The sequence below is a fragment of the Symsagittifera roscoffensis genome, chromosome 3 (genome assembly GCF_963678635.1).
Source record: "Symsagittifera roscoffensis chromosome 3, txSymRosc1.1, whole genome shotgun sequence".
Taxonomy (NCBI): Eukaryota; Metazoa; Xenacoelomorpha; order Acoela; family Convolutidae; genus Symsagittifera; species Symsagittifera roscoffensis.
The window spans coordinates 44,277,546-44,302,558 of NC_087064.1; the positions used below are offsets into that span (position 1 = coordinate 44,277,546).

At 35.8% G+C, this 25,013-nt stretch overlaps 2 protein-coding genes across 5 annotated transcripts; both read left to right on the forward strand.

The window, feature by feature from the left end:
• Nucleotides 1-55: 55 nt before the first annotated feature.
• Nucleotides 56-25,013, forward strand: LOC134841311 (signal peptide, CUB and EGF-like domain-containing protein 1). 4 transcript variants are annotated; one of them, XM_063857207.1, is made up of 10 exons: nucleotides 56-435; nucleotides 6,032-6,160; nucleotides 6,489-6,617; nucleotides 6,969-7,094; nucleotides 14,892-15,131; nucleotides 19,800-19,931; nucleotides 20,174-20,299; nucleotides 20,851-20,982; nucleotides 24,379-24,516; nucleotides 24,809-25,013. In XM_063857207.1, the coding sequence occupies exons 1-10, from the start codon at nucleotides 270-272 to the stop codon at nucleotides 24,934-24,936; spliced, it is 1,446 nt and encodes a 481-aa protein (XP_063713277.1). In that variant the 5' UTR covers nucleotides 56-269; the 3' UTR covers nucleotides 24,937-25,013. The 4 variants fall into 4 exon arrangements, 3 of the variants coding, with proteins under 3 accessions (XP_063713277.1, XP_063713279.1, XP_063713278.1); XR_010162466.1 differs by lacking the exon at nucleotides 24,809-25,013 and having other exon boundaries at nucleotides 20,851-21,055; nucleotides 24,379-24,401; XM_063857209.1 differs by lacking the exon at nucleotides 24,809-25,013 and having other exon boundaries at nucleotides 24,335-24,496.
• LOC134841310 (uncharacterized) lies at nucleotides 7,117-14,446 on the forward strand. The gene is made up of 6 exons (XM_063857205.1): nucleotides 7,117-10,232; nucleotides 10,308-10,753; nucleotides 10,890-11,202; nucleotides 11,550-11,836; nucleotides 11,982-12,560; nucleotides 13,928-14,446. Exons 1-6 carry the CDS (start codon nucleotides 10,201-10,203, stop codon nucleotides 14,302-14,304), a joined length of 2,034 nt encoding a protein of 677 aa, XP_063713275.1. The 5' UTR covers nucleotides 7,117-10,200; the 3' UTR covers nucleotides 14,305-14,446.

Here is a 25,013-nt window from a genome sequence, read left to right on the forward strand (position 1 = left end):
AGTTATCTGTGAGTAGACTCACACACTCGAGTTTCACTGGCTGCATTGTCAGTATTTACAGCAATTGAGTTATTGTCATGTCATAATTACCACAGTAACGCAGGATACATTCCGTACGCGTGTCTATATTTTTACGGAGCAGGTGATTTCTCCTTGTTAAACGGTTCGATGATCTCTGTTTATGTTTTAACTGGCTAGTTTCATCATTTGCATTTCAAATCATTGCCATACAAATACAAAATTCGTTTTCATTTTACTTTCAAATAAAAATGTCTGGTATGTTACAATTTTTAATCTTCTTTGCCCTTTTGTGGAGTTTGGCATGGTCGTCTTCCTTCAGCTGCTCTGTTTCGTCATGTCAAAATGGTGGTTTATGTACTAGTGTAGGAAGTTGCACCTGTGCTTCTGGTTACATTGGTGATGACTGCGGCAATGGTTAGATTATTTTCAAGTTAAGGCATTTCTTTCGAGTTTTCCTTTTTCAGAAATCGACTTCAATAGTGCAAATTTGAAGGAAAAGTTGGAAAAGTGTTTCTTAATTTTTCCATTTTAACACCAGCAGTGCTTGTGTTATGGTGTGAACTATCTTTTTTTTCCAACCTAAGTCGCAAATTTTGTTGCGACGCAATTATTTTTTCGGTAAAATGTGTTCATTTTGAAAGTGTTCGTTTTGATCAATAACCCACTATTAAATACAGCCAATGCTAAGGACTTTAACCCAGACTATTATTGTTCCGACTTTCGTAACAAAAGTAACTGAATATTTGTGCCCGGGGTGGCTTTTCTTCAGACAAATTTCGACTTTGTAACTAGCCATTTTTGACGGGATTTTTTAAATATCATTCAAAATTTATTCTTGTCCTGAGCTCAAATTTGGAAAAATATTTCACTTGTAATCATTTTTCGTAAAGTTAAGGGGTTTTAAAAGTTGCCATTTTGGCCAATTTGGGACAATTAACGCGCGATATATTTCGCGCGATTAACGCGTAAGCGGAGAGTTAATCCGTTCCAGATTGGTTGATGGAAGCTTATTTGCCATAATTGATTTGTTACTAGGAGCGAAATTTATCACTTTGTACTTAAAATGGCGTGTGGGGGGATGATTTTTTGATGTTATTACTGTTGCACTCTTGCTGATCTGCAAAAGGAAACATCATGGAGTCCGCAACTTGATTTTTTCCCTCAATTAATCTAATGCAGGTTTTATTTCAGTAGTAATATTCAGATTGATCAATAGGTGCTCTTATTTGAGTTTTTGTTACCACCCATCTTGCTTCTTTCTGCCTCACTCAATTACCTTTTCTGAAAAGCTCTGAGGAATTTGAAGTTCTTGTTTCTTCATTTTCGTGTAATTTTGAAATCAGCGAGGTTGGAACATTTTGTGGTACTTGCAGTAACTGGCGACCCCTGTTTTTTTTATGCCTGGGATCTTGTAATTTTGGTTCAATTAAGATAAATTCGTGTTTGTATACACTTGCGAGAGCAAGTGTAATGTGATCGGGAACTAGACTTCTTGCCCGAAAATAACTCAACTTACAATTCTGTAAGAATATGAAATGACTTTATAATTGAACCTTCAAAACTTCGAGACTACTTTTTACTTTTCCTAATTCCTAGGTAACGCGGTTGCTTTTGGACCTAAATGTTTAGAGTTCGAGCCGTACTGTTTGGGGTTCAGTATGTTGAAATTGAAAATATTTTTCGGGTAAAATGAAATGGTCAACTGACTTGCCTCATCGAAAAATAATCTCGTGCTGTCAGAAATTTTCATCGTTTTCCTGTAATTTGTAAAAATAATAGCCACTAAGTTGTATATTTTCCTCTTTTTGCTTGAAAAATTCATTCGATCTAGAGGGTGTCGGTTAATGTTTAACTGGTATAGAGGTCGTATTTAGTTTCGCTTCAAGTGCAAAAAAGATTTTTTTTTCTAATTTGTGCTGCTAAGTTTAAAGTTTTAAAGTTAAAGTTAAAGTTTTAAATGCTCGCATGTTTTTTGACAACAATGTTATATGGCATTTTTTTTTGTTTTTGGCTTAATGAGCGTCTACCCACGTCTTTTCGGCTTGGTAGCCACCCGGTAAAAATTATTAATGTAGTTAATGCTGTTTTTGTTTCTTGACCGTTTTTTGAACCTTTTTCTTTTTCCCATTTTTTTCTTTGTTTTTTTTTCATCTCATTTTCTATTCGCTAGTTTGCAATACTGCGCTTGCGTTGTATCGCAAATGGTGCGAAGCCCCGCTCGGCCTCTGTGTTAATTGTTGCACTACAAATTTTGCCGCTTTAATTAAGACTTGAGTTAAAGCTAGAATTATTTTAAATTTCTTTTCAGCGTCTTGTTCTGAGCATTTAGCGGAGAGGTAACAGCAATGAATATGAAAAAAGGTCCAGAATTTCCGACTCGCTAGGGCCTGTTCTTCTTGTAAATTGAGATTTTTTCAGTTAGAAAAATTATTACCTGGCTGTCATTTTTCTGCTTATTTTTGTCCAGTAAGTTGTGACTTCACGGTCTTCTATGATTTATACAGTTTTCACTTAATAAATGAGTGCTGCAAAATTCAAAGTTTAAAAACTTAAATGCTCGATTTCTTATGACAAAATGTTAAAAGGCATTTTTTTTGTTTTTGGCTTAATGAGCGTCTACCTCGTCTTTTCGGCTTAGTAACCGTCTGGTAAAAATTAAAAATGTAGTTTATGCTGTTTGTTGTGTTTCTTGGCCGTTTTTTTTAATTTCATTTTTTACCATTTTTTCTTTTTTTTTCATCTCATTTTCTATTCGCTAACTTGAAATACTACGCTTGCGATGTATCGCAAATGTTGCGAAGCTCCGCTTCGCCTCTATGTTAAGTGTTTCGCTAAAAATTTTGTCGCTTTAATTAAGACTTGATTTAAAGCTCGAATTATTTTAAAATTATTTTCAGCGTCTTGTTCTAGCATTAAGCGGAGAGGTAACTGCAATGTATATGAAAAAAAGGTTCAGAGTTTGCGTCTTGCTTGGGATTGTTCTTCTTGTAAACTAAAATTTTTTGCGTAAAATTTTATTGTTTGGGTGTCTTTTGTCTGTTTATTTTTGTCCAGTAAGTTGTCACATTACGGCTTTTTTTAATGATTTATACAGCACTCACAATAATTGAAAAGCCTTTTGATGTATCCTTGTAATGGTTCAACTAATTGAATTCCGATAAATTTTGCTGAAATTCCTTTGAAATTCTTTCACCGCAATTTTTGATATTAAGACTAATTTTCTACGCTAGCTTTATCTCATTGGTATATATACTTTTTCCACGTCAACACATAGTTCAGCAAAATCACTTGAATAATTTGACCACTCGGCTTGTAAAAAAGTCAAACTATAGGCGTTAATCCCTATTTTTCTAGTCGTTTTTCTACAAAAATTTTTTGCCCAATTTCCCTATATTACTATGACTGTCAAATATGCTTGAATTATTATTTTATGTCAGATCTTTTATCAGACCACGCAGAAAAGCTACTCTAATTAAAAAAAGTTTTTGTCGTTTTTCTAAGACTGGTCGGTATATTCTGTCCTACTTGCACAGTAACCGGCTATCCTTGTTTAATTATGAAGTTCGAGGAAAACGTGGAAAGATGGCGTTTAAAATCAATAATTCTCATTTCTCAATTATAGGTACAAAAGCTTTAAACAATTTCCGGTTTCAACCTTTGCCTGGCGGTAACAAAAGAAAGATGGAATTGGGTGAAATGGGTGAAACTAAAAAATGAAAGAAAATTAACTTATTTTGATTTTGAACTAAACAAGCAATATGGCAGCTCTCCGAGTTTTGAAAGAAAAAGAGTCAGTTATTTGCGCGGCTTTTAGAAACAGCAAGAAGAAAAATCTAGACCGCAAACACTATTTAAATTTGGACGAGTGATTTATTTGAATAACTAAAATTTGATTCTTTAACCTTGCTTAAAATTTAAACAAATCAAACGATGCTCCATACATTCTTTTCATATCAGTGACACCAAAAAATATACAAGAACGCTACCGAAGACCAAGTAGTGCAGTGTTCCAAATATATGCAACGAAACTTGTTAGGTGTCAATGAAAGCAGAGAAGACAAAGGGTCGGGAGGATTTTTACTTGTTTTTTTTTTCAGGAAAGATCTGAAAAAATGCTCTTTCGACTTCGAATTTTTGGTGGTTTGATGTTTTTTTTCCAGTTCACGTTTCCAATTGGTTTTTGGCTCTGCTTTGAGACATATGTTTCTTCAAATAGACCAATTTTTGGTGCAGCACTCTGAAACGGAAAAAAAAATGGTAGTTGAATGCTTTTTTTCTGAGGGATTGAATTTTAAGGAGGGTCTTGGCCATGTCAGTTTGAGTTTTTAAGCAACCCCAAATTTTGTTCATTCTTTTCTAATGCAGATTGTATCTTGACTTTGACGAAAGAGTCCCTTCTTAAGTTGCTCCAGCATTTGCTTCGATGGTTAAAACCGTTAAGCTGCAGTCGTTTGGCTTTGACATCTGTTTCTGTTCGTTCAGCAATGATAGATTGTGGAATGGCCGAAATAGACTCCATATGGACCAAAATTTTTACCTGTTGAGTGGTGCAAGTTTTCTTTTCTTTAGCGCAATTTTTTTTTTGAAACTGAAATAATTTTTTTTTTACTTTGGTCAGCCGAATGATAACTGGCTGATTTAACTTGAACTGTCATGATTTCGATCGTAAAGATTCTTTTTCTGCAAAATCTTTTTCTCGTAAAGATCAAATAACCCTAATTAAAAAACTAGAATATATTTGTCCCATGTTTCATTCAGCTGAATGGAAACTGGTTGATTTTCAATTGGAAAAATTTTGATTTTGATTATACAACCTTTTTTCCTGCAAAAATGTTTCTTCGCGAAATAAAAACTGAAGATAAAACTGAAATAAAATGTCTTCATATTTTGGTCAGCTGAAAGGGAGCTGGTTGAAGAGTAAGTAGAATTGTCTTGATTTCAGATCGTAAAATGATTTTTCTCGAAATTTTTTTGTAGAGCACAAACCTTTTTTTAAAATGAAATGGAATTTAAACTGAAATGGAATTAATTTGGTTTATGTTAATTTCGATCGTTAAATCCTTTTTTGCAAATGTTTTTGATTCTTACGCACAAAAAAAAACACTTTTTTAAAAACTGACATATACTTGTTTCATAATTCGGTCAGCTGAATGAAAACTGGTTGATTTTTTATACGAATCATTTCGATTTCGATCGTTCAATTCTTTTTTGCAAAAATGTTTCTTGGCAAATCGCAAATCTTTTTTAAAACTAAAATATAATGTTTTCCTATTTTGGTCAGTTGATTGGAAACTGGTTGGTTTAAACAACTATAAACAAGTGCTGATGATTAAATATTCTTGGAATTAAGAGAGCTTTCTGTTCTTTTTTTGTAATCCTGAGGTAATTAAAAAATTTGGTTTGATTGAAGCCGGCAATTTTCCAATTGGTACTTTTCCAATTGGTTTTGGCTCTGTTTTGAGAGCTATGTTTATTTAATAAGCAAAATTTTTGCGTAGGACCCTGAAACAAATGGCAGTTGATCAATAGCCTGTTCTGATAGATTAAGCTTTACGGTGGGTCTTGGCCATTTCAGTTAGAGTTTTTAAACAAGCCCAAATTTTGTTCATTTTTTTAGTAATGCAGATTGTAAGAATTCCTTTGCGAAAAGAATCCTTTCTAATGGTGCTCAAGGATTTGCTTCGATGAGTTGCAACCGTTTGGCTTTAAGAGCTGTTTTTGGTCGTTCAGTTATGATATATTGCGGCGTATGAGCAGTCCGAAAGCTTCACTTGAGTAGTGAAGGACTCAATTTCCTCTAAGCCAAATTTTTTTTCGAACTAAAAAAAATGTCATCATCCTTCGGTCACAGCCGAATGAAAACTGGTCGATTTGTTAAAGTGTCTTGATTTCGATCTTAACTCCTATTTTTGCGAAAATCTTTCTTCGTAAAGAGCAAAAATCTTTTGTTAAACTTGAATTAAATTATCTTCTTATTTCGATCAGCTGAATGGGAACTTTTTGATTTCAGATCTTGACGAATGTGCCACCTCAAATGGAGGATGTGAGGACTTTTGTTCTAACACTGTGGGCTCCTTCACGTGCAGCTGTACTGCTCCAGGATATGAAGTTTCCGCTTTGAACTTCAGATCATGTGTCGGTAAGTTATCTATTTGAAGAGGAATTTCGACCTGATGTTGAAAAGGCGCCAATTTCAAACAGATAAAACTGTCTTAAAATCAGAGTCACTAAAACGAGTTAACTGCTTCGACCCTAATTAGCTCAAGTTCAGCACTTCCTTACTGTTTTGTAACTAGTTTTAACATTATTTATATGGCTGTGGGTGAAGTTCATGTTGTCACAACTTATCCTAAAAATATGGAAAGATTGTATTATGAATTGCATTGCTTTTACCGTCTGACACTAACATTAAATACATAAAACTGACAACGTTTACGTGTAAGTGTAGTGAATTCGTGTGCGTTCAGATACGGATGAGTGTGATGTGGGATCTGACACGTGTGACGATGTGTCCACCACCTGTTCAAATACACCAGGCTCTTTCACCTGTTCCTGCAGAAGTGGATTTGACCCCAACACAACAGACGCATGCACGGGTGAGACAACGAGTTAAACGAATTCATTCAATGAGCAAATATTGCTTAATTTATTGCCAAATATTTTATGGTGCTTAATGGGCCAAGTTTACTACTGTATCCTCATACTTCTTTTGTTTGTTATTGATTCCGTTAACAGATCAATCCTGCCCATTAGTGCGTGTTTGTTTTGCATGTAAATTTTAAGCCAAAATTCGAGTCGATGCAGATAGCGAAATGTTATCTCCCTTGGCTCTGACAAAATCTTCCAGTTTTTGAGATATCAAGCTATGCAATATCACGGACAGTGATGACCGGGTGGGTGGAAACTCTATTTTAATTTCGATAAATTAATTTAGAGACTCATTTTAGATGTGGACGAATGTGCTTTGAATACGAATTCGTGTGACGATATTTGTACTAATACGCCAGGATCATATACGTGTTCATGCTCTGATCCTGGAGAGATTCTGCTGATCGATGGTTTCTCTTGTTCCGGTTAGTCTCAATACAGAGAAAATTTATGATTTGAAAGAATTAGCTTGAATTTACAGAATTCTGAAATTGGCTTTTCTTGAATTTTTCAACCGAGTATATGTTTTTCTGTATATATGAGAAAAGGGTATTCTTTAACCCTGTGAAAAGGTATCATTTGGTATGTATTATTTTAAATAGTTTTGACACGGATGCCAAAAAAGTTGTTTTTGGAAAAGCTCTTTCAATGTCGTGGAAAATTTTTGCTTCTGAAACTAATTTAGTCATGGGAGAGGACAAATATTGTACTATTTTCCAGCTTATGTTCACATGCAAATGCTTGAGTCATAATACGAGTTCGTTTTTTTTTTAAACTAAGTTTTTTTTCTTCAAAGTTGTTCATTTTCTATAATTTACTCAGAACATCTTACAATTAATTAACCAATCCATTCCGTTTTCACTAACTAAAAATTAGACAACTAAAATGTCAAAAAATGAAAATTTTTCAATCCCCTTTCATTGTTGTTGTTGCTGCTGCTGCTGTTGTTGTTGTTGTTGTTGTTGTTAGTAACCATTTAGCTCATAGACGATAAGAGTGATATTGTTGTCTCTCTAATTGTACTGTCCTCTGTTGTTGTAGCTATGCTGGATTTTGTGGGAGAGCTTCGTTTTGATTCGGTTCTTGGTTGCCATCGTTTTTCAGCACTTCATCTCCATAGGAGATGAAGTTCAAGTTGATTGGAGTTGTTTTCGCTATTCCCTGCGTAGTGCCCTTGTCTACGGCAGAATAGTTGGGGTATGCCACATGTGTGGTTATATGAATAGCGTTTCAGCACTGTACTCATTTAGGCTTTGCTAATCCATATTTCGAAGTCAGCTCTTCGTCGCGCTGTCCTCGTAGTAAGACTCAGGCGTCGGCCAGTGCTGAGTGGCAATATCAAATTACACCTGCATATTAATTGAGTTCGATTTTGGTTCCGTGTGAAAGAATTTTAGACTCGGAGGTTTTTTTATTAGACGACTCAGGTATCATAAACAAAACGTCGCACATTGCTTAATGATATAACAAGTTAAAGCCTTTTCATTTGGCTGTTTATCCTTGTTAGGCTGCAATGCGCTGCTATCTTCAATTTTGGCTGTTTATCCTTGTTAGGCTGCAATGCGCTGCTATCTTCAGTTTTCTCATGTTGAGGTCCTTGTTTTTTTTTGCTTATTAACTTCGTTCTTTTTTGTTCCAAACAAACTCCCCAAGGTGGTGAAAGTAAACATGGATTGAGCCTTACAGGGTATCAAGTGTGATATCATAATATAGCCGTTTCAGCCGTGATTCAGTTTTCAAGTTTAATTTTCAATATATTTGGCCGCTGCTGGTAACTGATATTTTCTCCAAATAAGAAAAAAAAATAATGCAATTTTTCATTTCTACCTGGTGATTAGCAAGGGTATTGTAACCGACAATGGGCTACTAGACTTGTTCCCGTGAATAATTTTGTCCACAATGGTCAATTTAGAAAAATGGTAGTCTAATTCTGATAATACACTTACTGGTGTACCACTTCCATCCTATTGTCTACCGCCTATTAAGGATTCAAGATTTTTTAGTGGTTTATGCGAGACATTCTCATGTGATTTTGATACCGAAATAGTTTTTTATGATTTTCAGCTTATTGGGCGTTGGCTTGAATTCTGTCGGCTTATTTACCTAGCGTGTTTTCGATTAATTTCTGGTCAAGTTTTTTGAAAATGATTTAGTTTTGAGAATAATTTATTATGGAAAAATCGATGTTTTGTTTTTCTTGTCATTTTTCTAAAGAATTTTTTTTCAGTTTGCTTATTTTACTAACACTGTGGAATATGCCAAATAGTTCTCCGTTCAGCTCCTTTTATCTCACCACACCGAAAAAACGACACTAAGTTATGACTATGGCCGGAACATTTTGTGCTACTTGCACAATAACCGGCTATCCTTTTCTTAAATTGGGTTTGCGCTAACTCTTGAATTAATCATGAAAGTAAATTGGTTTTTGTGTATGTAGTTTGATCTTTTAATCTTGGAAATTTGATTTCATTGGCCTTTTTTCCAGGTACCTGTTGATTTTGATTCACAGGTGCAAATAAAAATCTGATGTCAATCGAAAAAAGGTTTAAAATGCTTTGTTCAATCTTTTCCTTGTCGTAGGTGAGCAGAAACAGTCAGCTGAAATTTAACTGTGATTTTTTTCATGCGATAAAATAGCTGAAATTGTATAGCTAAATCATCGCTTAGCGAATTCACCGCTTATGCGTTGCTCTATTTGGTTTTTATAGGTCTGTATTTCCTGAGGGTAGATGAATTGTCAACTAACTATCTTGATATGTTTTACTCAAATGAACTTTGGGCGAACTTTAAATTTTAGTCTTCATAATTCTTAGTTTTCTCGACATTTAGAAGACTTTTTAAATCTCCACCACTAACAAGCTTTCTAATGGCCTGGAAAACGACCTTAATAATTTTTTGTTTCGAAAGTGGATTTTTAGACATTCCAACCGTCTGTTAACTAGGTATTTATGTCTGAGGGCAAAGAACTTGACGCATCGAAATATGTTAGCAATCTGGTAATGTATTGCAAAAATGAATGGGTCTATTATCTATTGGTATGAAGTTACTTGGGGTAGACATTTTGTTTTTAAGCAAAAATTTTAAAGCTGAGTTGTTAAATTATTACACCGAGATTTATATCAAGTTTAACGGCGCGTAAAACTATGAGAGATATCACCAAATACTGAAAATTTATTACGATTGAAGTATATGTAGTTTGAGTTTATAACCGTGATTAAGGATTCTCTAAAAAACAATTGATATTTTTTATTTGTTTTTGGCTTGTGCGAAGATGTTGTTTTTTAATCTTTGTACTATGCAGTCTTTGAAAAATCAGAATTGTTATAAAAACTTGAAACACCGGCAAAAATTACACGACTACTTGATTAACTCGTGGGCCAGATTGTATTCATTTGGACAGACCATTTATCTAGACAGTACTATCATCAAACGCTAGAATATGTATTCTGTAATAACATCTACGAAAAATTAGACTAGAGTTTTAGTTATTATATTCTCGCAAAATAAAGAGAGCGGAAAGAATTGATCGACATGACAACAAGAGATTCTCTGATGCCTTACAGGTGAGTAGTTTTCATTTTCTGATAGTTTTGTTTCTGACTGGTTTGCGTTTGGTGCGTAAGAATGTATCTTCATAGACGTGTCACGCCTCGCAGTCCTCTGTGGAGGGAAGCGGTGTTCGATCACAGAATTTTATCGACGTCAGAGAAGAAATTCAGAGAGTTAAGAGATGAGTACAGACGTATGCCAGCATCGCACGAATTGTCGAGTAATTTGCCGCCACTTTTCGACGGTGGAGTGGTGAGAGCGAATACAGCTGCAGTTGGAACTAGACGAGGTAGAAAACGAAACGACGGAAGTTACGTAACAGCCAGTTCACCGATTCCTCCCGAAGAAAGTTTGCGACATGACGCAACAAATGCGAGTGAATACCACACACATCTGAATAAGTTGATTGAATTGAGTTCGGGTTTCTGTAAGTCGAATTACAAGAAGAGGGACTGCGAGGACGGCGAATCTGTTATTGGACTGATTGACAGGTACCAAGGAGACAAGACGGCCAAGTTGGTGCGACACGGACTAGGTTAGTGAGCAGCTTTCCCTTACCCGATTTGCATTAATACAACCAGGTTCTCTATCTTAATTTGATATACAGTTGTCGGAGTTTTTGGTCTTGTCTTCTGAGATTTGAAGACTTACAGCTGGTTTTTATATTGCAGGACGCTACAAGTATTCGAATAAGTTCTACACATATGAGGGTGAGTGGTACAACGGAATGAAACACGGACGGGGTAAGCTGACGATGAAGGACGGCTCCTACTACGAGGGCATGTTCCTCAACGGGGAGATCCACGGGAGGGGAGTGAAGGTGTGGGAGAATGGGAAGAAGAAATTCGTGGGTAGTTTCAAACAGGGATGTTTGCACGGGGAGGGCAAGTTGATGTATGCCAATGGGGACTACTATCAAGGGGGCTTCAAGGGCAATCTGAGACACGGATACGGAGAAGCGAAGGACAAAACTGGGTTCTACCGGTGAGTAGTTTGATTTTGGGCATTTTCACTTCGAGTCATTTTGACTTCCAAAAAGACGGCAAAATGCTCTCTCGAATAACAAAAGTGGAGACGTCGCGAAAAATGTGAATGTTTTAGGTTCGAAAGTGGATTTTAGATTTCCCGGTGGAACCAAATTGCCTCTTATTAGGTTATTTTTTATGAAAAAACTATCAAACTTCGAAAGTTCTTAAAATTCATAGAGCTGTAACTTGATGCTTTTTTTCTTGGAACTCCCTAAGTTCTGAAATCTTCAAGAAAATTATTCGTTTTTTTTTTTCGGATTCCTTGAGTTGATTGACACTTGGCTATGGTTGATTTTACTTTAGTGGCATGTTCTCGAATGGACTGAAAGAGGGCGAAGGTATGTTCCTGTATGGCAACTCCGCCTCCTATGTGGGAGGTTGGCAGAAGAACCTGCCACATGGAGTGGGCAAGTACCGCAACACAGACGGCTTCATCATCTCGGGTGAGTTCAAGGAGGGCAGACCATCAGTGTGGCCTGCCAAGATCCAGATTCTCAACAAGGGTCCCTTCCGCGCCTACAAGGGGGAACACATCACTGTGCAAGTGCAATACGTGGACCAGCACGGAAACCCAGTACAGTGCTACGAAGGCATGTTGTCTTGATTAATATATTTCATTAAATATGTACCACTCGGCCAAAATTTTTCAATTTAGATAAAAACCCGTTTTCAATTTTGGTTTCTCAAAAAATCATGCTTGAACATTTTACCTGGAACCTCAATATGTCGTTGTAGGATTCGCCGTTTCGATTAGCTGCTGGTACCAGAAGCCTAAGTTCCCCAAATTAAACAAGAAGATTCCAAATTTGCCAGATCCTCCGGTGGTGACAGACTCCCTGGAATCAATTTCGACGCCCATGTTCCCTGCAGTCGCGTACCCCATGTGCCACTTCAAACACTTTGTTCAGTCTCTTTACTACCCTTACTCTATTATTACAAATATAGAAGAAGAGGCAGCGAAGAAGCCCGATGAATTCTTAAGACAAGCATTCTATTATTTGAACGAATTAAGGGACGAAATTCTGCAATCGGGACTGATGGATGAGGAAAAATTGAAGAAAGCTGGACTGAGAATCCCAGAGGGAATGGACCACGAAAGCGCAAAATGGCCATTACCTAAGATAGAAACAATGCCAGTAAGTATTGACGGGACCGCAGCATTCACCAGTCTCACATTCCCGAATGCAGATAGACCAGGGGAGCCATACGAGCCATTTCTGATCGAGGAATATGCGAAAGTAGTGGACAAGAATAAGAAGAAGTATGGAGTCTTTTTCGGGGAGAGACCAACAGACTACAAAGTCGACGCTTTGGGTGAGAAAATAATTTGTGGCAATATTGTTGGTCTATAAAATTTTGACAGCATACTTTTCTAAGTAAAGATTTTGTCTTCAAAGCATCTTTTTTATCATGAGGCGAAAATTCGTAACAGGCGAAAGTTCGTAACAGGCGACAATTCGTAACAGGAGACACTTCGTATCAAGCCACAATTCGTAACAGTAGATGAAGCGGGGAGCACTGATTCACGCGAGTACTCTTCTCGTGCCGAATGTAAACGCAGCGAAGCGAAGCAAGCGTGTTCTACTGGCCAATGCCTTGTTACGAATTGTCGCTTGTTGCGAATTATCGCTTGTTGCGAATTGTCGCTTGTTACGAATTGTCGCCTGTTACGAATTGTCATCCTACCCTTTTTTAATTAAGCAATTTTAACTATGATTAATAGTCGCTGTTATTTGTTACTAAATTAATTTTCTTACACAATGAGCTAGTGAGTTTAGTGTCATATTAGGCTAGTCCATTGTTTCCCAACTCATTTATTTGGTGGAATGTTTGCAGAAATAGCGTTATCTGCTTTTTTTTTACTGCTGCATAGCATTGTATATTTGTATTTGGTTTGCTGGCGATCATGCCGCAGATGTTGGGATGGGTGACTCAGAAATTCGAGGTCGGGGGTTTGATTACGGTACATGCAGATACTTCATTAGTTTTACGTTTTCTTGCACTTTTTGACCCTTTTACAGCTAACTTTTACCGTTTTCTCTCTTGTGTTTGCGAGGTGCAGCTTCGTCTGTGTTTAACCTTGTCCTTTGACTTAAGATCAAGTTGCATTAGCACTGGGCATGAACTACTAGTTTGTGCTATATTCAGTAAAAGTCACTTGCAACTATTCCATTTTTTTCAAAAGCAACGGTTCTGCGAACTGTGAGCTGGGAAATTTCTACAAGTCACAGGAAATTCTCGGAAATCTGGAAAAAGAACTTGTGGAGTTGGCTGTGACTCTGATCAGCATTGCTCCGTCGTCGGCCGGACTGGAGCGGGTATTCAGTTCAATGGGTTTTGTGCATTCTGATTTACGCAACAGGCTAGCACCGGAAAAGGTCGGAAAACTAGCCTTCTGCTTGCGAGTTTTAAACGAAAAATTTTGATAAGAATTTTCGAATAAATTTTTCGTACTCCAGTTTTTAACACTTGAGATGTCGTGGGAGCAATTATACGTTGATCTGGGAAAAAAGGTGTTTTAAACATGTTTAAAACGTTTTAAACGTTTAAAACGTTTTTTATGGAAAAAAAACACAATTTTGCCAACACTGGCAACGGATTTAATGCGTATTTTGACCGGCTTCGAGTTATTGGTCGGTGGGTAAGCGGAAAAGTAAATCTAACGTACCGTTTTATTACAGGTCGTACAGTAAAAGACGAAAGTGACGAAGACTCAGGAGACGAAGATTCCAAGTATCCCGGACTGACGCAAAACGACCTGGAGCGACCGACCCAAGACCAGTTAAAGAAGATTCTATTCCACAACTATGCCAAACATGGCAACTACTGTCTGAAGGTAGAAGACAACACGCCTGAGGCAGTATTCAACTGGTTCGGTCTGAAACGACCTGCGAGTGACTACCTGCACGTGAAACTACTCGAGAGCAAAAAGAAGGCCAAGAAAACAGCTTCAAATAGGAACTCGAGACAGATTGCGTCTCCTAAAAATGATTCCAATAAAATGAGCACTTTGGAAAAACCGACTAACGCTTCATTAATTTTAGACAGTGATACTTGATTGATGAATCCTCCGGCTTACCACCAATTGTACTTCAGCGAACACTAAAATAGTCAACACTTGATTACTCTAGTTATAAAATCGGATTCATTTTATTGTCTTGATAGTTTCTATTCTATTCTAATTTAAAAATTGTTTTGGATATTTGCGTAGCTGTTTATTACCAGCAGATAGACTACTTGTAGTTATGAAGCAATTTTGCGCAGTTTTCAGAAAATCATAAAATCACTCAAATGTGATATTTTTGAATTGGTTTAGAAAGTGGTGCGTTTGCGCTTGTCAAACAATGCATCAATCATTACTTGAAAGCTTGGATACAAACTTGAAGCAAATAAAACGGATTCTCAGTGCTAAATATGAAACCACAAACCGAGAACATTGTTTTTAAAAACGATGCAACAATCTCAATAATCTGGTCCAAACAAACCACAAAACCAAGTAGTTATGATAAAACGCACTGGAATATAAACAACAATTAAAATGTGGTGAACACGTCTAAAAGAAGTTAAAATTCAATAGCTGATTTGATGAACTTTGTCTACTTTTCAGCAATATATTCGAGCCTGGCAACTATATTTTTGTTTCAGGCACATGTAGCGTCGATTCAGAATGCAACGGACCAACTAATGGGGTGTGTGATACTTCTGGATCTAATACATGTAATTGCAATGCAGGCTACCAGCTAGCCGACTGTTCGCAAGATACAAACGAATGCGCCACGAACAATGGCAATTGTCAACAGACATGTACCAACTCGGTCGGAAGTTTTAACTGTGGATGTACTACAGGCTATGAGACTGATCCAAGCGATTCGTTTCAGTGTAATGGTATGTCATCATTATTTAATGGATATTTTTTTGACCTTCGAAAGTGAAAAATTTTGAATAAAACAAAAACATAGCCTGTGGTTGTGTCGGAATAGGTTATTCACATGGCTTAAGTGCTAGAGAATTACGGTCACTCCTGTTTTTGTGAGCTGAAGTTTAAAAAGCTCTCCGATGAAGTTAAAAATTCGTTCGTAGAAATGGGCTTTCTCGAAGTTGACATGAATGGTAACCGGGACAATGCTTATCGCAGATCAAAATATTTTACTCTCTATTGAGCTTGTTTTTTTTTTGGATGCGTGCTGTGAGTTCTTGCGGCGTCCCATAGATGAAAAAGGGCCTTGCAAAGTTTCACTCAAGATTTAATCTACTTGGTATTGATGGTAGAAATTATTCTAGTAATTTTCAACAAAATAATATGAAATACAAGGGTTCTATTATATATTTAAATGTGGGCTTCTTTATCTGGCCATATTTAAGCTTTTTGAACGTATTAGTTTTGCATGTTTAACAAATGAATTTTTTTCACGTTTAAGCTATATCGTATTTTGCAATGGTTAAGATTTTCGTTTTTCGAGCTTGAATTTGTTTATTTCACCGAGATTAAAATAAGCAGCTCAATAGTGGGATGCTGTCAGGTTTCTTTAAGGGGTTGCGATTTTGGTTTCTAACTATGAATGCCCAAATCCTTTTAAGGTACGAGATACGACGATTTGTGATTTTTACAACATTTACAAAACTTGAATTTCCCAACCCTGTAGTTGAATGCTGTCAGAGTACTCTCAAGGATTGCGAATTTTGCCTCCAAATATGACTGCTCAAATTCTTGTAGTTCTCGAGATATGACGTGTTTTATTATTTCTTTTTAATTTTTCGGAAAACTTAGATTTTAAAAAGTTCAATTGTTTTTCTTCAGAATTTGAAATTCCTAACTCAGTAGTTTGGGGCTGTCAGAGTTTCTCAGGGGTTGCGAACCTTTCCTTCAATAATGACTGCTCAACTCTTTGTGGTTTTTCAGATGTGACGTTTTCTGTGATTTTTCGAAAACTTTTCAGAAAACTCAAATTTATTTTTTTTTGAAATTCCTAAACCTGTAGTTGGGCGCAGTCAGAGTGCTTTCAAGGGTTGTGAAAATTGCCTCCCAATTCTTGTTTTTTTTAAAGATAAGACGTTCAAATGGTTTTTCTTAAAAAAGCTTCTAAAAAACTTAAGTTTGAAGTTTCACAAAATTTGAAGTTTGCAATGCTGTAGTAGGGTACTGTGAGCCCACTTTCGGGAGTTGAAAATTTGTTGTCTAAATGCGACTGCTCAATTGCTCTTAGCTTCCGAGATGTGACGGTTTTCCATGTCATTTTAAACTTTTTCTAAAGAACTAGATGTATAACAAACCTAAATGTTTTAATCGATTAAGGTGAATAGTCATCTCTCAAGGAGAGACAGTGTTTGTCGCTATGGTCGACTGAGGACTCTTACTATAAGCATGTACTGTTATCAAATAACCGAAATTAGACCCGGAATGTATCTTTTGACTTTTCATTTTTAAAGACCCCCTTAAATCTGCGGCTTAGCGTTTTCTGACTGCACAATCTCAGTGGGATCGTTCACGTGTGCTTGTAAAACTGGATACGAACAAGATTTAAGTGATCAAGCTATCAGCTTTGGTAAAAAAACCACAAGTTAATATCTGCTTATTCAAGTATTTAGAAGTATATCAGTCAGTTTGGTAAATAACGTTTTGCCTTGATACTGATTATATAGCCGCTTTCTCAATTCGTTCTCAAGCTTCTTTTGTAATTCAAATCTAGGTAAGCTAAGTAGTTTTTGCTTTTCGCTGAATTTTTTGCTTTTTCGGTTAATGTTGTTTTATGATATTTTCTTGCAAGTTCCAATAAAGCATGTTGCCAAGTGAGTGCATATGTGCGAACCTTCTATGTTTCGAACCTAAGTCCCAAATATTGGTGCCACTTTTGGGGCACATTTACAGTTTTTTTGTAGCATAAGCTTTGACATTTGAATAGTTATAAGTTAACACAGTTGATGCGTTTTAATTCATCAAATGAACCGAAAAAAAAAGATTTGTTTGAAACAACGTAACAATGATGAAAAGTCAATTTCAGAAATTTTCTAGCTCAATATATCTCGCAGTTTTTTGAAATTTATAATTTATACATAAAGTGGCTTTATGACTTGCGATTTGTTACTGTAAGTTAGTGTGGATGACTTCAGTTTGTTATATTCCAAATTATTACTTGCATAATTGAGTCTAATTATATTTGGTGCCACTGTTGCTGCAATGCTTTGACAATTTGTTAGCATATGTAGCTGTTTTATTTATGACTACTGTTTACCGGTTGTTAAGATTTGGTGGGCGAGACAGCAGGGCGTGAGACTCAAAATCTCTTGATTCCAGTTGGTCGCATGTTCGAATCCTACATGTAGCCGAGTTTTTCACTTGATAGAGCTGCTTTTTGGCCATGTTCTCGCATGTGTTTGCGAAGCGCAGCTTCACCTCTGTGTTCATAGTCGATGAACGTAATGAACAATCTTACAGGCTTTCAGATTTTTTTTTGTGATCGAGGTAATCGATTTCTAATGTCGAAAGTTTCAGATTTCCCAGCTGAATCAAAACTTTATCAATTGATCCATTGTTGTCAAATTTAACTCAATTTATCAGAAAATTTCAGTAATAAAGTGTCCTTGAGTTTTACGGTCATACATTTTACTCTGAAGCTCAAAAGTTATTTTTTTTTCAAACAACAAGTCGATTTTTTCCCTGCGTTCCTTGACTGGCTGTGTTTTAGAATTGCCTGGGAAGAAGTTAGTTCAGACCTTAGCACAGCTTGACTAAATTGCAGGCAAATTGATTGAAACTTATTTTTTAAATTGAGATTGCGTTTTTCCACAAGTATTCTAATACGAGACCACTTTTCCCAATCAACACAAGGTTTTAGTTGCGAAAATTTCTTTAGATATTAAGAGTAATGAACGTAGTGAAGACTCTTATATAGGTCTTGCTGCTTCTTTTTTATTTTTTGTTTCAGGAAAAAGTCTTTAAATATTGATGCGCTTAGGTGCACTTTTTCTCAATGCACTTTTTTGAGTTCAATTAAAATTCATCTAGTGAATGTGACGTAAATAGCACTCTCCACTCTCCAAATACGAACGTGAAAATGGTGCAAAAATTCGTGAACGATTTCTAGTTTCTAAAGAGGAATTTAATTTTAGATTTCCAGCGGAATAAAAACTTTCCTGTTGATCCAGTTTTCTCAAGTTGGGTTAATGTTATCAAAAAGCGCCAATCATAAATCGTTCTAGAAATTCAATGAGCTTACAGGGCATCTATTTTTTTTTCTTTGAAATTCGAAAGTTTCAACAAAGAGATTTTTTCAACAAAGTCAGTGTTTTTTATGTTTACTTGCGTTCATTACTCTTTTCCAATCTTCGATTGGCTATGTTTTACAGAAGCAAACGCTTGTGTTACAAAAAGAGTTCACTTCAAATTGTTCAAATTTGAGTTAAGCTTTTGTGTTCAGTATCTGTATTTGAGTGTATGCGTTTTATCTGCTTTTTTTTTAAGTATCCGGTTTATGATAGCCGGGTCTTTGGTATTAGAGAATATGTTTATTTTGGAGTTTTGTGAAAATTTGTAAGAGTTTGTGTTGTATCCGCTTACTGAAAGAGTAATTACTGTCGCCTAGTATTGTTTCAGTCGTGAGCTAGCGAAATAAAATAAGCCGCCTCATAAGCTAATAGTAAAATTTCAACTTTGGAGGGCTTGGTTCGAAAAATTTCAACCGGGGGTTGATAAATTAGACGATAAGCAAATTAGACGGAGGTACTTAAAAGGAAATTAGACGGTTTTGCAAAACTGCAATTGTGAGAAAATAGACGAAAATGAGAGAAATTAACTTTGTTTGCAGACAAATTGCGTTAGAAAAATAAAATTATTTGTAGACAACAGTTCAATTTCGGTGGCCAAAAACTTTACAAGTCAATCATGCATAATTTATTCAATTCAAAACTCTCCTGTAATATTCAGATTTGACATTTTATGTTCATTTGAACTAATTGTTTTGATAGGTATTGACATTTTATGTTCTTTTTGTATTTGTGAAACTTGACTCTTAAGAAAAAATTTTGTTGGCCCTTTCCTTTTCATAGCTTTTTCGTCTAAAATGCCAGATCTGTAAAAAATAAATTCCGTCTAATTTCGTTTTTGTAGTATCCGTCTAATTTGCTTATCGTCTAATTTCCTAGGCCCCATTTCAACCATAAACAAGTCTTGAAATATAAAGAGCTGTAATGTGAAATAAGTTTCTTTGTTCTTTTTTATTTCCAACCATCTATTGGCTATGTAATGTGAAATAAAGAGCTGTAATGTGAAATAAGTTTCTTTGTTCTTTTTATTTCCAACCATCTATTGGCTATGTTTTCTATAAAAATAGTTTTTTTTGCGTGCATTTTATCAATAAAAGTTAATAGGTGAAAATTTCAAATTACTTAGCCGTTCTACCGGTGCTCAGTATTATTTTTTCAACTGAGTGTCAGATCACTCGTTTTTACTTTTGCGAATTAAACGCCAGAGGGGTTAATTTTTGCGGAAACTGTCATTTTTGAGTGGGCTACTTAGAATCAATTGTTGCTGGCATGTTGATGTTGGTTTCATTGCAGATATTGACGAGTGTTTGAATGGAGCTGCTTCGTGTAGCGTGGACACTGACTGTGTCAACTCCATGGGATCTTTCTCGTGTGATTGCGGACCAGGATATGAACAGGACCCCTTGGATGCTTCTTCCTGCATAGGTAGGTGGTTCGTAAGTATCCGTATCGGTGTATAGTTAACTGTCGGGTAGATTTAGTGACCAGTCAAGTTGTAGCAGAGGGTGAAACTTGTTTGGATATCACTCAAGTGGTCTCAAATAATTCTATAAACTATTGACAAAAAATCCCCCATAGAAAACACTTTTATGAATTTTATTCGTCCACTTTTTTTCTCTTCTACGCTCCAGTAAGAAGATCGTTAAATTGTTGCTGTTTGTTGACAGATACAGACGAATGTACAAATGGAGTGGGATGTCCAACAGGCACATGTACAAATACAATCGGCTCATTCACGTGTAATTGCCATGATGGTTACGAACAAGATGCGACCAATTCAGCCCTATGTACAGGTACGTTTACTGTAAATTATCTCAGGTTTTCGCCAATATCTTCTTTCTTTGCATCATTCGCGCACAAATAAATTTATTGAGGGTCACGCCTCTTCGGGTGCCTTTTATTTTATGACATCCCTTTTCGGTCAACCGAACCGTAGGTTATTCTAAACTAACTTTGAGGGGAGCGCGCCACAAAAAACGCATTTTTTAAATCAGTCTTCCAAAAAGTGCCAAAAGATTGAAACTGGGAAAATCAATTTTGTCTACCTTTAAAAAGTCAACCCGTTTTTTTTTGAAAGTTGGCCCCCACTTCGAAAAAATCTTTTATGTACCCTTGGTTTTGAGGAAAATGTGTATTCGTAATGAAGAAGTGATTAAACTTTTTGTCCATTTTAATAATGAAATTGAGTAATTCGCGTAAAGCTCAATCGAGTTGCAACTTTAAGAATCTCAAAGTATGTTTGTGCTAAAAGTTATCGATTCAATTACACGCAGCTGCGGAGTCAATTTTGTGGCTTTATTTGGAGGAATAGTCAGAAGCAGTTAGTTTTTTGTCTTTCTTGTAGACATCAACGAGTGTGAGGAGGGAACGGACACGTGTTCTGGGCTGGCCACCTGTTCAAATGTACCTGGCTCATTCGTGTGCACATGTCCTGCTGGATATGAAGTCAGTCCATCAAACCCATCTGTGTGTCGTGGTGTGTATGCATAGCACACGAATATGTCTCAATTGAGATGGGTTCGGTTTGATATCTCATAGATAGATGATGGGTAATTTCAGATAGACTAAACCGTATGTGTGTCACGTTATCTATTTTCTGAGTAGGACTGTGCATTTACTTCTTCCAATACTGATCGTAATCCTACTCTTATTTCCTTGTCACGATAGATTTATACGATTACTGGAAATGCGAGGTTATTCTGAGATTAATTTAATGATATCTTATTCTGTATTAGTCTGACAAGAAAGTTTTTGTTCTGACCATTGAAAATCGACAGGAACTTTGGATTCGGGTGTGTTTTAGTTTTTTTGTTTTTTTTCCACGAAAAATTAGGTATCACAAATATTCATCGTGTTATAAACATAATTGATATATTATATTAAATTCAGCCGTTGAACAAACGATATTTGAATGTTTTCTCAGTGTCGAGAAAAACCGGTTTTAAATTTTGAGTTTGCCTAATTTCGAGCGTGTAAAGCGATCGATTAATCTCGTTATCTAAAAATTTTAAGCTAAGAAAGCTTGATTTTACAAAAAACGAAACAGTTAGCGCTACCTAGGCAAAAAATTTTCTGTGATTTTTTGATTTTTCATTTTTTGATGGTTCATTTTTGACAAATTTTGCCAATTATACCTAATTCAGTAATTTTATTTACATTTATGTAGTTCTGTTATCATATCGCATACAAACCTCTACTTCAATTTGAAAAAAAAAGAAACGAAAAACGTTTAGTTTTGTTTATGAATATGGCCGGAACCTTCTGTGCTACTTGCATCCCGACCGGCCATGGTTTTTATAATTTGTATATAGTGGTTAGTTGTGGAATCTTATTGTGTTGTAATAAATACTTCAAAACCAAATGCGAGAAACAATAATATAAATGAAACTCAGAATGGGTTGCACACAACCGGGCTTGCTGAAAGTTTCAAGTTTAAGTTTAATTAGAGTTGAACAATTTCAGTTAGATCGATGTTAGGTCGTAGTTTCTATGCTTCATGTTTGTTCAGACTTTTGACAGGTTCTTCGGTGTCATGTAGATGTTGTTTCATAATGTCCTAATTGATTTGCAGTATTTGGGCCCTGGGCATTTTTCACGCGGCTAAATAGCGCCACCAGTGCTGTTTTATACGAATTAAATTTAGATAACATATGGTTGTACGAGGAGACTGGCCAACAATGGTCTTTTTCAATGGCGTTTGCACTCAGTTTTTCTCCCTTATGGTATTTTTTCATTTGGTGATTTGTAGCAACAAGAAACGTTGATACTGTATTCTGTGATTTGAATCTCGCTCCGTCTGTGTCGCTGTAAATTTCGTTGGGAAAAATTCATTGCTAGACATAAATTACTGCTTGGGTTAGTTAAGAGCCTTTGAATAATTTCAAATATAGCTAACCAAAAAAGCTTTTGCAAATAGACTAATCAAACTGTTCTGAAGATCTTAACTAATTCAAGCAGTAATTTACGTTAACAATGAATTTTTCCCACCATATTTTGTAGCGACACAGGCAAAACGAGTTTCGACCCGAAAATACATTGCCCCAACGTTGCAAACTTTTAAATGGTTATTATTTGAGAATAATAACGAAGACTTAATAAAAAATTATATGGGTTTTCTAAGTTTGGTTATAGCAAGGAAGGTTTGACTGGAAATAGAGCTTGCTCGTCTCTTGATTTGTGGGTAAGGCCAGTCATGAGGGTATACTTGAAGGGGCATAATCTAAAAAACGTGGCCGATTTTCTAAACGTTTTTTTTTGTTCGTTTCATTTGCCTTTTTCGGGACAGAGTTATCTTGAGATATATACATTCTATAGTCGATTTGATCTGAAATAAGGTCCTATGTTTCATCATAATCCAAAAAATTAAATTGACGGGTTATGGCTACATAAGCGCGGGCTGTCCTGTTATATGTCTTTTTTTGGCATTAGAAAGCGGTGCTCGTTGCCGGTCATTCCTTTCCAACTAGGTTAATCGAATGCTTTTTCGGAGTGCTGGGAGTATGATTCTTCTAAAGTTATAACATTCAGCAGTTACAAAAACTTATTGATTGTCATGCGAAATGTGTTTCATTTATTATACATAACGATATTATGATTTTTTTCAGCTTATCAGTTTTTGGATAAATTGCTCATGTAAAGCTGGGAGTTTTTTTGTGGAAGGCTAGTATGTTCTCGTTCGTGGGAAAAAAGTTTTCGAAATATGTTTTTAATTTTGGTTGATTCACATTGTTCCGAACATTGAAAATGGGGAGGAACTTTGTATTCGGGTGTGTTTTAGTTTTTTGTTTTCCACGCCAAACCAGTTACCACAAATAATCATCGGACTGGGTTGAGTGATATATTATTATATTTAAATTATTTTTTAAAGTATATGCTTTTTTTCAGTTTAAACAGTTTGTTACTATAACTGAAAGTTTAGTAATTAGTAAATTTATCAAGTCTGATTTTGCGTAATTTTTTTCTTCATTTTTAAAGCATTGAAGAAATGAAATGATTGACAAAACGAACTACCCAGGACTAAATAGACTTAGATACTGATTTAGCACTATGACAAATGTTTAAACAGTTTGTTATTTCGGCTGGTCAACTTATATTGCTTAATTTTGAGGGCAAAATATATGCGTATAGACAACCGTTTTGTTTTCGGCTCAACAGATTTTGACCCAAAATTTGTGGCCTTTGTTGCCGCTCAGTGATAAATTTCTAATTGTTTTTAAGCTGTTTATGAACTTCATCCGATGCAACCACGAAGTTATTTGTACTTGTAGTTTTTTCAACTATTTCAAGTTATATTTTTCATAAATTTTTTCTGTCTTCATTTCCATTGACTGTATTCTGGCGCAATGTGTGACACGATTCATCAAAAACAAACATTTGAAAATTTCGGGTGTTTTTTGGCGTTTTATCAACTTTTTTTTTTCAATTCGTGGGCTTTGTGTATCGCAATTGGTGCGAGGCTCAGCTTTGCCTCTATGTCAGTTTTCAGATTTTCTTGGGGAATGAGCAAGTTACTTTTAACCCAGTTTTTAAGTGGTAAGTTTTGCTAGGAAAACGTCAGATGAGAAATTTTCTTTCAAGTATAAAGAGCTTGAAGGCGATGTTATCTAACTCAAAAAAGAAAACTTTATTTTTCAAAGATTTTTTTTCCCGGTTTAATTGATCTCCTGTAATTGCGTTGACTCTGCATGTTGGCTATGTTCGTGTAAGTTGGTTTAATGCTGTTTTCATACTATGAAGAATCATAGAAAGATCAACGTAGAGATTTCGATTTGCGCGTTCGGTCAAGTACTGGCTTGTGGCTTCCTTCATAACTAGTCTGTTTGTTTCAGTTTGATTGCTGATAGCTTCTTAAACTGAACTTTGTTGTTCGCAGACTTAGACGAGTGTAACACTAATCCTTGTGACCAAGTGTGCATCAATGCAGTGAGTGGATATTCGTGCAGTTGCAACCCAGGATACCTTCTAGTCTCTTCGACTACTTGCGCACTCATAACCACAGCGAACCCAAGCGGTAACCAACTTATATTTCATATGATTTCATAAATACGAATTGATATCTCAATGCAACTTGCTCACGTTTTCTTAGCCTAAAATAATGATATTATTAATAAACTGTTTTTGGGCAGAAAATATATAAAAGTTCAAAGAATGACTTTTCGTAATTTTAGAAATAAATTTAGCAAACACAGAAAAAGGCGGCTTTTATATGTCTGCTTTAACTGTATATCCATGAATTGAATCATTTTACTGAGTGTAACTTGAGGAGTATCATTTTAAAGATAATTAGACAGGTTTGCTTGCAGGTGAACCAGTGCCAGTTCGTGGGATGAAACATGCGGGAGCAGCATCAGTTATGTCGAGTGGCGCCACAGTATTGATGCTCGCAACAACTTATTTCAAAATAACTTTTCAGAGCAGTTTCAATGCATAACATCGGAAGCTCCTGAAGTGTTGTGTTCCTTCATTTGATCCCTTGCCAAATAAATATCGATATTTAATTAAAATATA

What these genes read in the sequence shown, in the direction of transcription:
- LOC134841311 (XM_063857207.1), top strand. Translation starts at nt 270, where the DNA reads ATGTCTGGTATGTTACAATTTTTAATCTTCTTTGCCCTTTTGTGGAGT. An exon ending in TGGTGATGACTGCGGCAATG is followed by an intron (nt 436 to 6,031) that starts GTTAGATTATTT and finishes TTTTGATTTCAG; the next exon opens with ATCTTGACGAATGTGCCACC. An exon ending in GGATGCTTCTTCCTGCATAG is followed by an intron (nt 19,932 to 20,173) that starts GTAGGTGGTTCG and finishes GTTTGTTGACAG; the next exon opens with ATACAGACGAATGTACAAAT.
- LOC134841310 (XM_063857205.1), top strand. Translation starts at nt 10,201, where the DNA reads ATGACAACAAGAGATTCTCTGATGCCTTACAG. An exon ending in GATTCTCTGATGCCTTACAG is followed by an intron (nt 10,233 to 10,307) that starts GTGAGTAGTTTT and finishes GTATCTTCATAG; the next exon opens with ACGTGTCACGCCTCGCAGTC. An exon ending in CTACAAAGTCGACGCTTTGG is followed by an intron (nt 12,561 to 13,927) that starts GTGAGAAAATAA and finishes GTTTTATTACAG; the next exon opens with GTCGTACAGTAAAAGACGAA.